General features: G+C 39.0%; 1 protein-coding gene across 9 annotated transcripts in view; it reads right to left on the bottom strand.

The window, feature by feature from the left end:
• Positions 1–12,992, bottom strand: part of LAMA2 (laminin subunit alpha 2) — a 375,334-nt gene that overhangs the window by 121,789 nt on the left and 240,553 nt on the right. For 6 of the 9 annotated variants that reach the window (XM_075035675.1, XM_075035668.1, XM_075035670.1 and 3 more), the window contains 5 exons: positions 12,236–12,342; positions 10,974–11,237; positions 7,857–8,037; positions 4,324–4,460; positions 1,598–1,834 (listed from right to left, as the gene is read on the bottom strand). In XM_075035675.1, coding sequence (XP_074891776.1) covers positions 1,598–1,834; positions 4,324–4,460; positions 7,857–8,037; positions 10,974–11,237; positions 12,236–12,342 — 926 coding nt within the window. The remainder of the gene's footprint in view (positions 1–1,597; positions 1,835–4,323; positions 4,461–7,856; positions 8,038–10,973; positions 11,238–12,235; positions 12,343–12,992) is intronic. The other 3 variants (XM_075035674.1, XM_075035676.1, XM_075035677.1) reach the window with 1 other exon arrangement.

Below are 12,992 nucleotides of genomic sequence, written 5' to 3'. Positions count from 1 at the left end.
AGCTCTTTCTGTCAATACAGTCCCTAAAGAAGAAGAATGAATCAAAAATCACAGAAGGAATCTCTAGAGGTCACTTCTAAAAACCTCCTCCATGAAGCAGGACTATGACCAATACTAGATCAGGTTACCCACGCCTCTTTCTAGCCAATTCTTGAAAACCTCCAAGAATGGGGATTTCACAGCCTTTCTGGATAATCTGTTCCAGTGCTGCATAATCCTCCTAGTGGTTTTTTTACCTAATGTCCAACCCAAAATTCCCAAGCTGCCATTTACAGCTGTTGTCCTTTGTCACATCTTTTGCTACTATCAGAAAGGACTCGACTCCATCAACTACTCTTCGAAGTGGCTATAGGCTGCAATTGCATTTTCTCTTAGCCTCTGTTTTCTGCAGACTAGAAGAGTCCAGCTCTCTCAGTATATCCTTATAGATCATCTGCTCTAAGTCTCTTTGTAGCCTTTCTCTGGATCTTCTCCGGTTTCTCAACAACACTCTTGAATCAGGTCCTAAAACTGGACACCACTTCCAAGTGCAGTCTTACCAGCACAGAGTAGAGGGGGATAAAGATTTTCCTCTGCTGGTCATGCTCTTCGTGATGTCCTACTTTGCAGCTACATTGGCCAGTACAATCAACACATCCAGCTCAGTAAGCAGTTTGACTTACTTACAATGAGAGTATGTGGTTGGCTTATATTCAGTTTGCCATTACCCAGAGCCCGTATGTGCTTTTCAGCAGGATTACCACTCAGCCTTTTTCCTCCCAAACTGTGCTGATTCGTGAGGTTACTCCACTCCAGTTCATGACCTTTCTATTTTCCCAATCATCAAGCTTTTCAAGGTTCCTCTACACTGTAGTTCTACTGTTCAGCATGTCAACCTCTACCTCCTCCAGATCAGCAATATTCTCAAATCTGCTGATGGTGAATTCTGTCATCTGTGTCACTGATGAAGCATTGGCTCTGGGGTACTCTGCTTGCTAGCTACCAACTGCATGTCAAACCACTGATTATTGCCCTTTAAGCCCAGCAATCCAGCCAATTTTCAAACCATGTAAGTGTGCTGTTCTTCCAAGAACAATTCCAAATAAGAATGCTGTGGGTGATGATGCCAAAAGTCTTTGCTTTGGTGATCCTGAATTGGATGCATTCTACTCAGAAGAACAGATACTACTGCAGTGAATTCTACTCATAAAGTGATCAGTATTGACTTCCTCTAAGTCAATGTATTATAAAAAACTAGCACTGTGGCATACTGTTATTACTGATGTGTTTGCTTTTAATTTGCCGGATATCCAAACAAGAATTGTTTTGAATGGGGTTAAAATGGCAACAGTTGCATAAAACCAGGAAGAAATACAAAGTGAGAAGAAAGCCTAAGAGGATGCTATCCTGGCAACTGTTACTGTGTGAAAAAGCAACTGATAAACACTTAAGTCTTTCTTTATGTTAGGCTCCTCCCACAGCAGTTAGCAAGTGCACCATGAAAACCAACGAGATTTGTCTGCATGTATTGTTGGAACAGGGAAGTACAAATATCAATGAATTTTGGAATAAACTTCTCAGAAGCTATAAAATCAGCTTACAACCTTCACTGTCGTACCTTGCAGCTGCATTGGCCAGTATGATCAATGCATGAGCACTTCGCCAACTCTGTATCACAGCTCTGTGGATCAGTCCCTGCCAAGAAGCACTGACAAGCAACACACTGTGGATAATTCCAGTAACCCAACCTGCACTCGGCACATTTATCCCCAGAGAATTCAGGGCGGCAGAAGCAACAGCCTGTATTTAAGTCACACTGAGAACTTAGGGCTCCAACGAGGCTGCAGTCACAGGGCTAAAAAGGAGAGAAACAAGGAGAAAATTGCAATTGTGCTTCTGAAAAAAAACAAATCCAAAACAAACTAGCTCCCAACAAAAAAGCAACACACCTCTTTCAAGTATCTATAAATAAAGTGCAGCAGTGAATTTCCACTGTCTGAAGGTAACATATCTGAATTATAAGGCTAGGCATTTATCTTTATTCAACAAGCATCAAGCAATTACACTAAATACTTTTACAACAATGTTTTCTTTTTGAACAGATATTACTTATCACTGATAAGTTAGGCAGTGAAATCAAATAAATCTAAAAGGTCAAGGACACTGGGATATTTTGTGGACAAAATTAACTTGAAAACTGTAAGTGCCCTCTAAAAAGTGCTTTCTGTGTAAATCCTCTGCAGGGGATGTTCAGACCACTTTGCTAAAACTGGAATTGCTCAGGGGCAGTGGTCCCAGTGGAATCTAGTTCAATGTTTATTACTCATTCATCAGACAGGTAACTATCTTCTTTGTACAAACAGGACTCTTAGATGACAGTAATTTACATGGTAAGGGATAGAGATTTAGTCATGTGGTGTATTGGGAAGTAAACTTGCTCATAGAATGAGACTTGTGCAGGCAGGTAAGGATAGAAATAGGTGATTTGCCAGGGGGTCCAGATATTGAATACAGAAGTAAGTAGCAGGGAAAGCTGCAGGCTTCCAAAGAACAGAAGAATCCCTCAGTGCTATTACTGTGACTGTACTGCAAAGTTAGCACAGGACATTTGCTGTGATCACTGGTGTGACCAGAATCTCATATGGAGAAGTTCAGCTTGCAGAAGCAAACTCGGTGCCAGTAGTTCAGGTTACTACAGTAACTGACATGGATAGACTTGCTAAAATTAAGGACACAAAGCTGAAAAAGGGAGGAGGAAAATGTGGATTCAGTTTCTAAGCAAAACTGTTCATTACATCAATACTTACAGCACCTTTCTTCTGATCTGAAAGACCATTTATATAGAAGGTGATTATATGCAGGAAACATTCAAATTCAGTCTTGACTGAATGCCAGAGAAACTATTTAACTACCGGTTAAATGTTAGACTGCTAGACTACTACCTAACCTAAGAAATAAAACCTTCTGACAGAAAGAACCTTATTCTACAAGATACATTTGAAATAAAGCTTAGAAAGCAAATTGTTCACCATACACTGAAATAGCTTGGACTGCAATATCAAAACCTAAATTACAATCAGATGTTATGTTTGTTTTGTGAGCAAGCAGTTTTATGCAATGGTCTCTATCCCCCTGAGTTACGACAGCCCTGGAAATCTACTACAAAGAGTGTGAGCAGGAGATTCACATCTCACTTTGCAGAAATTAGCTGCAACATACTGAAAGAGATGTGGGCTGATAGATCATTATTAATTTAGATGGTGCCATGGAACTGTCATACTAATGCATTCACATAAAAGACAATCAGAGAATATACTCCAGAGCTCAAACAGAGGTCTTCAACCTCATTAAGCTGGTTTCAGAAGCCAAGAGTCTATATCACAGCAGCACAGCAGAGGTTTCACAAGAGGAGTTTTCCATACATACAAAAAAGAAATCATTCTCGATAATTAGTTTGCAGCCTGAGCCACATGACAAACAGCCTTTTAAGAAAGAGCATTAATGGTGTATGACCATGTTCAGATAAGACACAGATCTTTGGAGTAATTGCAGCAGTACTATAAATCCCTTATCATCAATGAGAACAGCAGAGAGGAGAAGGCATTTGAACTTTGCACAATATTCACTGTCACCAGTTTTCAACTTCAACTGAATATTGCTCCCCTTAAGAGTAGGACATTAACAACAGCTTTCATGGACTCTCTGACACACTACCATTGTTTTTCTATTTCTTCTTCCTTCTTCTCTTCCCTTCCAACTTTTTTTTTAACTCTGCATCAAACATTGGAATAAGAATGATTTAAAGGCTAATGAGAAGGTTTATTTCCCCTTTAAGAACATAAGAAGAAAGTGCATTTTACAGCTAAGGTTGCTGTTTCTTTTCTTCTTTCTTCACTGTCTTTTAAGCACAAGTTGAAACCCTTCTCAAGCAAACTTCAAGTACAAATTCCCAGTGGTATCACAATTAGGGCCAAAGTAAATTTGTTCTGCAAAGGCACTGTCAATTACCTGCAACTATACATCTATATAGATTGTGCAATACTGTGGTAATCTCAATCATGTTAAACACAGCTATCATAAAAGAAACCAGGCTCAAGTGGGACACTGCCTCAGTGTGACAGCTGTATAAACAGGGTGTTTGGTGTTACAGGCTGCATGCCTGAGACAGAGGGTCTGTAGTGCTCAGTAACAGATTGCCAACACTTACACCACAGTGACACCAAAACTCACAATGCAGAGACAAACCATGATTTACAAACCTAAAATTGTGTTCCAGCTACAAATTCCTGTATTTACACCATGGGAAAGAGGTAACACACAGAGAGAAAACAGAGATCCACTCACCTTGCAGCCACTGACAATGTCATGGCCCCAGTAGTTGGGTGCACATTTGTCACACATCTCTCCAACAGTATTGGGAGGGCAGATACAGTGGCCACTGATGGGATCGCAGTTGTCACCAAAACGTGAACACTCACAGGCTTCATGGGAGACAGAAAAAAATAAAGCAGAGGAAAATTTACCCTTTTATGTGACACTTGGAGAGCAGACCCTAACAGGGTTTTAAGATCATTCCACCAAAACCTTTACCGCACAGTGAACTCTCAGTTATCTGCGGACACAGTAGAGCAGGAAAGGTAGGGTAAACACAGAGAAACCAAAGCAAATGCAACACAGGTTAACTGAGGTTGAAGTAACTGCAGTGAGGACAGAATGGGAAAAATAAAGGCACCGACTGCAGAAGCGCAGACATTTCTGAGATGTTGCACTCACATGTCATAGGTGTGGGAGTATCGCTGTACAATTTCTGGGCCCATGCTGTCTCCTGCAAGAAGCCACCTGACTGGCTCTGAGCCCTCTATGCAGGGAACCTGAAGTGCATTTAACCTCTTCTACCAATCTGAGACAACGTCCTTGAATTTCTGCTGCTGTAAACAGACTTTTCTTAAAGCACAAAAAAAGGTGTTTCAGTTTCTTTTTCCCATTCTACTCCTTTTTTTTCCGGATTACATGTATTCTGCCTTGGGAGGACATCAATAATGTGCCTCTTCACAGGAAACTGGGATTCTTTGCAGACTTTATTCAACTAAAAATACTTTGGTTTTGGAAGTGGTTCCAAAAGTGGTCTTTATCCTTCAAGAATTATTAAGTGAACAACTCATTGGTGGCAAATGCAGATTCAAGGTATGTAAGTGGTAAGTAGTTATGGGGCACAAGACACCTAATTGCTTGGAGAAGCAGAACTGGTGCATAGTTATTTTCATACCCACCATAAACATCACCCCTGAGGTCAGAGCAAAAGCATCCTAAGCAAACTATGACCCTCTGAGTGATAATCTGTTCCTTGGAGTGTTTATAGGGCAGTGTAACATAATGTTCATTACCGAGGGCTGTATTTATGTCCATTACCTTTACTGTAGGAAATACTTCAATGCAGAGTAGAACTAGAAAATAAGAGATGTGAAAGAATAGAACTCATATATATAGTTCAAATAAGAAGTGACCTTTATTTTTCCCTGTCAATGCTTTCAAAATAAGGTTACTGATGCAAAGAAGATAGTAAGTTTTGCCTCCACCAGGCCAGGAACAAGACTTTTTGCATGTGACAAAATCTTTTGACACACTGTGGCTTGAATATGTTTCAGAATACATCTCTCATTGGGAGACTGAGGCTTTCGGATGTGATGGCTCTTCTGTGGGCTTCCAGTTCTTACACAAAATTGGTTCAAAGGCATGGAAAGGAAGAAAGTGATACACCAATATTTTTTGCATTTTTACTTTTACCATCATAAAAAAGAATATAAAAAAAATATAACACATTTGTTGCAAGCAATAGTGAAATAGAAATCTCTTTTGTATCTTTGCTGCTAGAATGTCAACGCTAACTGATAGTGCTTTAGGGCTTTTTTTTTTTTTTAGGCTTTATGGTTTTTATTGCACAAGAAAAAAATATCAAATTATATTCCTTTTGGATAAATGCTAGATAAAAGAGATCCAATATTTTATTTGATACTTAACTGGCACTATGGAATTCATTTTTGTGCACTTTCTTCGTAGCACAATTTGATACACTTTTATTAAATTTCTGATTTTCTCTGTGATTCATAATTTAATTCCCTTTTTTTGTCATTTGAAGGAATACATGAAAAGTGTACTAAAAGTAAGGGGGGAAAACCCAGCATTTTGAAAACAGCATTCCTCTCCATCTGTTGTATTAACTTTGGAACTTCTAAAAATCTGATTTTTCTGAACATCTTTAGCTGTTGCAGTTATATAAAATATTTGATGACCACAGGCAGATGAATTTCTATTTAAAATATTGTTTAGATTTGCACTACTTTCCCATTTCAACACTGTTCCTTAAACTGTCATTTTGAGTTTGCCAAGACAGCAGTTAACCCTCTTATTTTCCTTCCCCAACTGTATGAAATTAACAACATTTTGTAGTATTTCACAATAATGATGTGCTTTTAAACTGTGAAATGTTAGAATAAGAGACTAATCATGAAGATAAACTATAGTGTTTTTTCCCCCTTCATATATGTGTTAAGGGCTTTAGGACTATGGTTTATTTCAAGCTCTCTCATCAGTGAGCCTGTGAACCAATCTTTCCCTTTTCCAAAGTACCAATGTGTTTGCACTTTTCAAGGCAGTAAACATTTTCTGAGCCCTTCCTTTCCATGGGAGACAATAGCATAGAGTAATGTTTTCAAATATATCTATAATCCAGCTTGGCTCAAGGTTTATCAACACTACAGGTGAAATTGAATTTTGCTGCACAGATGTGGGTCTTGAGGCCTTGATGCTCCTTCCATAAAAAAAGGGAGTAAAAAAAGGCAGAGAGCTAGGTTTGCTGCTTCTGCTGCCATTCTGGATGAAAAGGAGGAAGTATAGGATACTGGGCATGGTGATTTCTGCTTCTGGAAAGAATACAGTTTATGCCTGAAGAATAATAGCAGCAATACCCTTGGCTTTATAGCACTCTGCCATCAGTAAAGAATGCTGCAGAGCCATTGCTGTTCTGGCGTCCCAGAAGCCAGCCACACTAGACAACTATGTCTCGTGTGATCACATCTAAATGCATCTATGAGACTTTAAAAACACAGTTCTATTAGCAAAGATGGATATTTCCTTGTGAAGAGACCTATTGGTTAGATTCTTTTCGATGTAGCAGTCTGTACTGCTTTAAAGACAGGAAACATTCATTTCAGTGTTTGACCTAATGTCCAAAAGGACAAACATAAATGTAAAGAAGTGGCTGGATATATTTATGTCTGATGCTAGAGTTTCAGCATCTGGAAAAGCATACTCTTCATGTGTTTACACATGGGACATAGTCGAGAATTTTATCTGAAGACCTTGTTGTACACAAAAAGTATACAAGCAAGACCTTAAAAATTACTGTATAGAAATTTAATAAAAAAGGACCAACCATGTAAGGACAGTGAAAAGGTTTGGGATAAAAATAGAAGCAAATGGATTTTTTTTTTTTTTCCATTCACATCCCTTCAAGCTGATGTGCTTTGGCAAGGACCTTAATTAGCCTTCTATGATACTCTTACCATAACCAAATTATAGGAACTTCATAGAAACTTTTTTTGGCAGAAAGTACTTGAAGAAAAGGACATTCCCATTCCTTCTAAACTTGGGAGATTAGCCATAAACTGACCTTAAAATAGCAGGAATTGCTTGGGTCTTTTGTTCTTGCCAATCACCAGCCTTGCCAATTGACTGATTTACAGGGCTGTCTATGAAAACAGCTACCTGTCAGGAAAATTTGTTAGGCAATCCAAAACCAGCTAAACTAGAATCTTAGTAATAAATAAATAAACAAACAAATAAATAAATCTGCAATTGGCTGCTAAGAATTCACATACGTGTACAGCCTCCTTCTTCAAAGTTGTAGAATCCATGAGCACAGTGGTCACACTTCTTTCCTGTCACTCCAGGCTGGCAATAACACTGTCCATCTCCATCACAGTCGAAGGACTTGGAACCAAAAGAGTTGCAGTTGCAGGGAACACATCCTCTTGAAGACTGTAAGCCAAATGTTTCAGGCTGCCACAGAGAGAGGAAGAGCAATTAGTACATGGAATGATTACCAGGAGAAAAGAGGAAAAGCTGAAAGTGTAGGGAGATCAGGGTGGTTCTTAACTCTTCATCACTGAAATACTACTCTTAACACTTTGAACTGTAGTGGTAAAACACTGGGGCAAGGGCAAGAAATACCCTACACAGCTGAAAATGAGTAAAGATTTCAGAATGTTACCTGATGTTATAATTAATGTTCTCCAATGTAACACATTTCCTATGAGGTTGTTTCCATAAGCACAATTCCCACAAGAAATTGAATCTATGTCAGCGCCATATACATATCCCATGTCTGGGATGTAAGATTATGTCAGGCAGACTTTGATGCTAAGAGAGTGAATTCAAATTCTTAGATATGAATGGAGATTGATTCAACTGGAAAGTCTCTGAACAACTAGATTTCACCTCCTCTGACCAGAGGCAATGTCTGTATACAGTGTTCTGTAACTCAAGGGCATTTCTTTTGAATGATATTTAAGAATAACTTTAGAAGAACATAGATATAATGTATTTGTGTACATTACAAGCAAATAATGGGAATTATCTATTTTTAAGATAAAAACTTTGTCTTTGGGTTAGGTCTAAGACTAAGATAGAAGTAATCAATGAGCCTCTGTTTCTCTTGTTTTCACTTTCTTTTTTGCACTGAGTACTGTAAAGTTCCTACAGAACCAGAATAGATGTTATCAACCATAGTAATAAATTTCCTCCTTAACTCCACTAGTGGAGAGCAAAAAGTATATTTGTAAAGAAGGGAAGACATTCTCATTTGTATACTGTAATATGGAGTTCTGCATGAAGCTTTTAACCAAAAGACCCCATGGGTTTCACTGCACCAGCTAACAGAAGAGCAAACTAGGAGCAAACTATACTTGATAATCAAATTCTGAACTCAATCTCGAGCTACAGTGACTTAAAATGAGAGTCCTTTTCTACCTTTTATCAGGTATGATGATTTTCAGAGAATATTGAAATCCAAAACATATAACTAACTTCACTTGAAATTGATATTACAACATTTAATAGTAAAAATCTATCAAAGACTTCACTAGGAAAGCAAAATGTTAAAAACGAGATATTAAAAAGATCATTGCTAATGAATATAAATGGAACAAAGGGGAAAGTATTTACTTTTATAATGTACTACTGTGTGACCCAAGCATGTGGTGTTAGATTTTTACATAGTATACATCAGTACAGATTTTTCAAGTCAGTGGAGCTGCACTGACTTACATTTTACATGGATTTGTTCCACAGTGGAACCTCTAACGTCCTGTGTAGGTGAATTCCCAGAGACTTCAGCAGGTTTCCATGTAAAAGTCCTGAAACTTGATCTCTGAGGTTAATATTGAAGTTCCACATTTCCACAGAGAATCTGCTGATAGGTATCAGAATACAGGACTACATCGACAGTCAGAATTTGGCCTGAAGAATCATATGTACCTAAGCAAAAGCTTGATTATGCATATAATAAAGAATTACCCTGATTTTCATTTACAAATTCTATATCAAAATGTTTTGCCAATTACATACTTCTGTATGACAAAACATGGTGTATCAGAAAGAAGGAAATACTCAAACTCATATAACTAAACTCCAAGGTTCAATTAAATATACCAGCTATCTCTAAAGGTTTCTTTTCCACAGGAAGAAACACACAGAAATGTGCATATGGAAAAATCTCAGGACAGACATTCAGATTAATGCAGCGAAGTAACCATTGTGCAGCATGCATCTCAGTTCTCAGTAGAAAGTTTGATAGAATCTAATAAATTCTGTTTATAAGGGTGAAAGCCAGAAAAAGTCTGATACGCTAGCACTCCACACAGCATGAAGGAAGAAAAGATCACTAGCATGCTGGCTTGTATTTTGTGAAGAGCTCTGCACAAAGACATTCTGATCAGTCATGCAAACCCCCAAGATGAACCCCCAAGTTAAGCCCTCAGCAAAGCTTGTTTACACATAGAAATTCTAAGAACCATATTTACTGAAAAAGAGGTAAGATCGTGGATGACAGTGAGGAAATAGGATGAATTTTCTGAATATGTTATTGTGTCCCTGTCAGTGTATGTCAAGTGTTTGTGTGGGCAACGCAGTGATGTAATACACATTAAATGGGTAAAAGCTCATGTTCTCCAAGGGAATCCACAGGAGCAAGTATGGCATGAGTCCTGGCGGCTAGCTGAGGAGGAAAAACACTGCCAGGTATTTTTCGAACAGGGTGTGATAAGTATGGAGGTCTTGAGTTGCAGGGAAAAAACCAACATCCCTAAAACACTGCTCTGTTAGAAGCAGTTGCATCATAATTCCTTCATTTTAGGAAATAAGTTTCTTTGTTGGTATGTGATAAACAACGAACACTTCTGTCATTCTGGGCATTACATTCAAATAATGGGCACTTCACCCGGTTAAAAATGGCTCAGATAACTGGTCATATTCACTAATGAGAACTCTTAACACCAGTTATGTTTGATATTTTAAGATTAGATCTTAACGCTTTGCCTGTGGGGTTGATCCTTCTCACAAACTCCTTAAGCTTTTAGTTCTTGAATTGCTAGAAGAGGAAGTCTTATCCTGCTGAAGGCCATGACAATCCCACTGATTCCAATGATATATGTACATCCCCCATACATTTTGTGCATACCGCTGTTGATGGTGCTGCTTTTGGACTTATTCTGGTATTTGACTTCTGGCCTATGTTTTCATTTGCACTATGAGAAGCACTAGGAGTGGGGAAGTATCCTAAAAGGCTGCTTGTCTTCTGAGCCTGTCTGTTTCTTGATAATTGCGTACATTGTAGCACAGGTATTTAAAATACAATTAAAAAAACCAAGCCTGTGGGAGCTCCAAACACAAGCAAATATGAGATTTCAGCCCATGCAATGCACACAGTTTCTGATTACCGGAGCAGCAGGCCGATAAGCACCCCGTGGGCACCCACTGCCGCTGCTGATGCCCCATCTCCGAGGGGGGACTCGGATCTGCTGACTGCTTCGTGCATTTTCTTTCATTTTAGGCACCTGTCTGCTGATTTCACAGCGTCTGCCCATGAATCCTGATTTGCAGATACATCTTCCTGACATATCACATTGCAGTGACATGGATCCTAAAGCACTGCAGCCACAGGGTATACAAAACAGCTTTTCTGGGGCCCAGAAGTAGCTGGGCTTTAAGAATGAAAAGTAAACACTGTTAGAAAGTGAAGATAATGAAACTACACCACATAAAAGAGTACAGGAATAAAGATAGTAGTAAACACAGTAGTAAACAAAGATTCCAATCAACCACCAACATTGTATTAACAAGCTTGAGATATTTGCTGTGTATGTTATGCAATCTGTGCAAACTCCATTGATACCAACGATTTTTCTTTGAATGGACTCTTTAAATAACTGTTGAAATTAGAGCGTGAGCAAACCACTTCAGAAATTATGCAGTTTTAAAGGGTGAAAATGATCCTTCTGATTTCTGCAGCATTATTTATGTGCTTTAAGTTACACACACATGGAGGTGTTCTGAGGACACAGGCCTAACCCGCAAGTCCTCACACTGAAATAGAGAAACATGCAGCCAGCTATAACATATTCCTTAGCAGCCTGCAGACAACTCTCTGAAAGTTTATGAAACACTGTTTTTTGCAGTCGTTTATGAGACAGCAAAACAATGTCAAGGCAAAAGACACTTTCACCAAAAAAGAATACATTATCTGGACAATATAAGAAGAAACCTAAGAAAAAAACATAACAGCAGAACATTCACAGCAGAAGTAAACTAGCATCCTGCTTTTTTCGAAAATCAGATGCTATCAGACATTTTGCAACTTTCTTCATAGAGGGATTATCCTCCAGAGCTGCAATATTTTTTAATTGATTTATTTATATCAAACATTCAGAATATAAAGTGTATATGCCATATATAAAAATGTACTTATATGCACAGTAAGGTTTAAAATATATTCATTGCATGCAAATGCAATGTTCTGTGTTTTGTTCTAGAAAAAACATTTAAAATACAGCCATTTTACCTTTCTGTACATAAGAACAACCTGTATATGTTCTTTAAGTGAAACACGAACAAAAAAGGAAGACTATCCAAACCCAAACGATTCTTAGTTATGGCAAACAGGGAAGAAAGCTGAAAGGAAACACGGTTTCTTGTCACTCACCTTGCAGATGTCACACCGGCGCCCGATCACGTCAGCTTTACATTTGCACTGGCCTGTCCGAGAGTCACAGATCTCTGAGACAGAGCCATTGATGTGACAGTGACAGGCTGCAGAGGAAGAAGAAGGAGCTGTTAATGTGTTTCCTGAAGCTAAATTTAATAGCCAAATGTTTACAGTGCAGCTTTTGCCACCCTGCGAAATCCAGGAAGGTAGGCCTGAGTAAAGCAGGAAGGTGTCCTGCTCCCATACGGTGACAACACACATTAACCCACTCATATTAATGTGGAATTTTGCTCCAAATTATTGCAGTGAGAAATTTTGCCTCAAGTTCATAAACAACTTGTTTTATATGCTCCTCTCAGATCAAACCAGGATGTTTAGGTCACATTACTGAGTACGTGTCCCAAAACTTGGGAGTGGGCAGGGCGGCACTGAGAGGAAAAAAAAAAGGGGTACAGACGCTTACACAGGGTGTGTATGGGATGTAGCTATGGCAGGTGGGAGTGTTACTGCTCCACGTACTGGTCCTGCTGCCCTAGAGACCAGTCCATGTTGATGTAGAAGGCAGGAAATGTGGGCAGGCTGAGGACCCAGAACAAGGCTACCTCCAGGGGCCTCGCTACAGGGACAGTAACCTCCTCAGCCCCCCAAGAGCTCCTCCTCACAGGCAGTACCCTGGAGTACAGCTGAAAAAGAGACCAAGGATTATTTGCTACCGTGACTCTCTGGGACCTCTGTCTCAGCAACAGCATCACAG

Source organism: Buteo buteo, chromosome 9 (assembly GCF_964188355.1).
Source record: "Buteo buteo chromosome 9, bButBut1.hap1.1, whole genome shotgun sequence".
NCBI classification, from domain to species: domain Eukaryota; kingdom Metazoa; phylum Chordata; class Aves; order Accipitriformes; family Accipitridae; genus Buteo; species Buteo buteo.
This window is presented reverse-complemented; position numbering and strand designations above follow the sequence as displayed.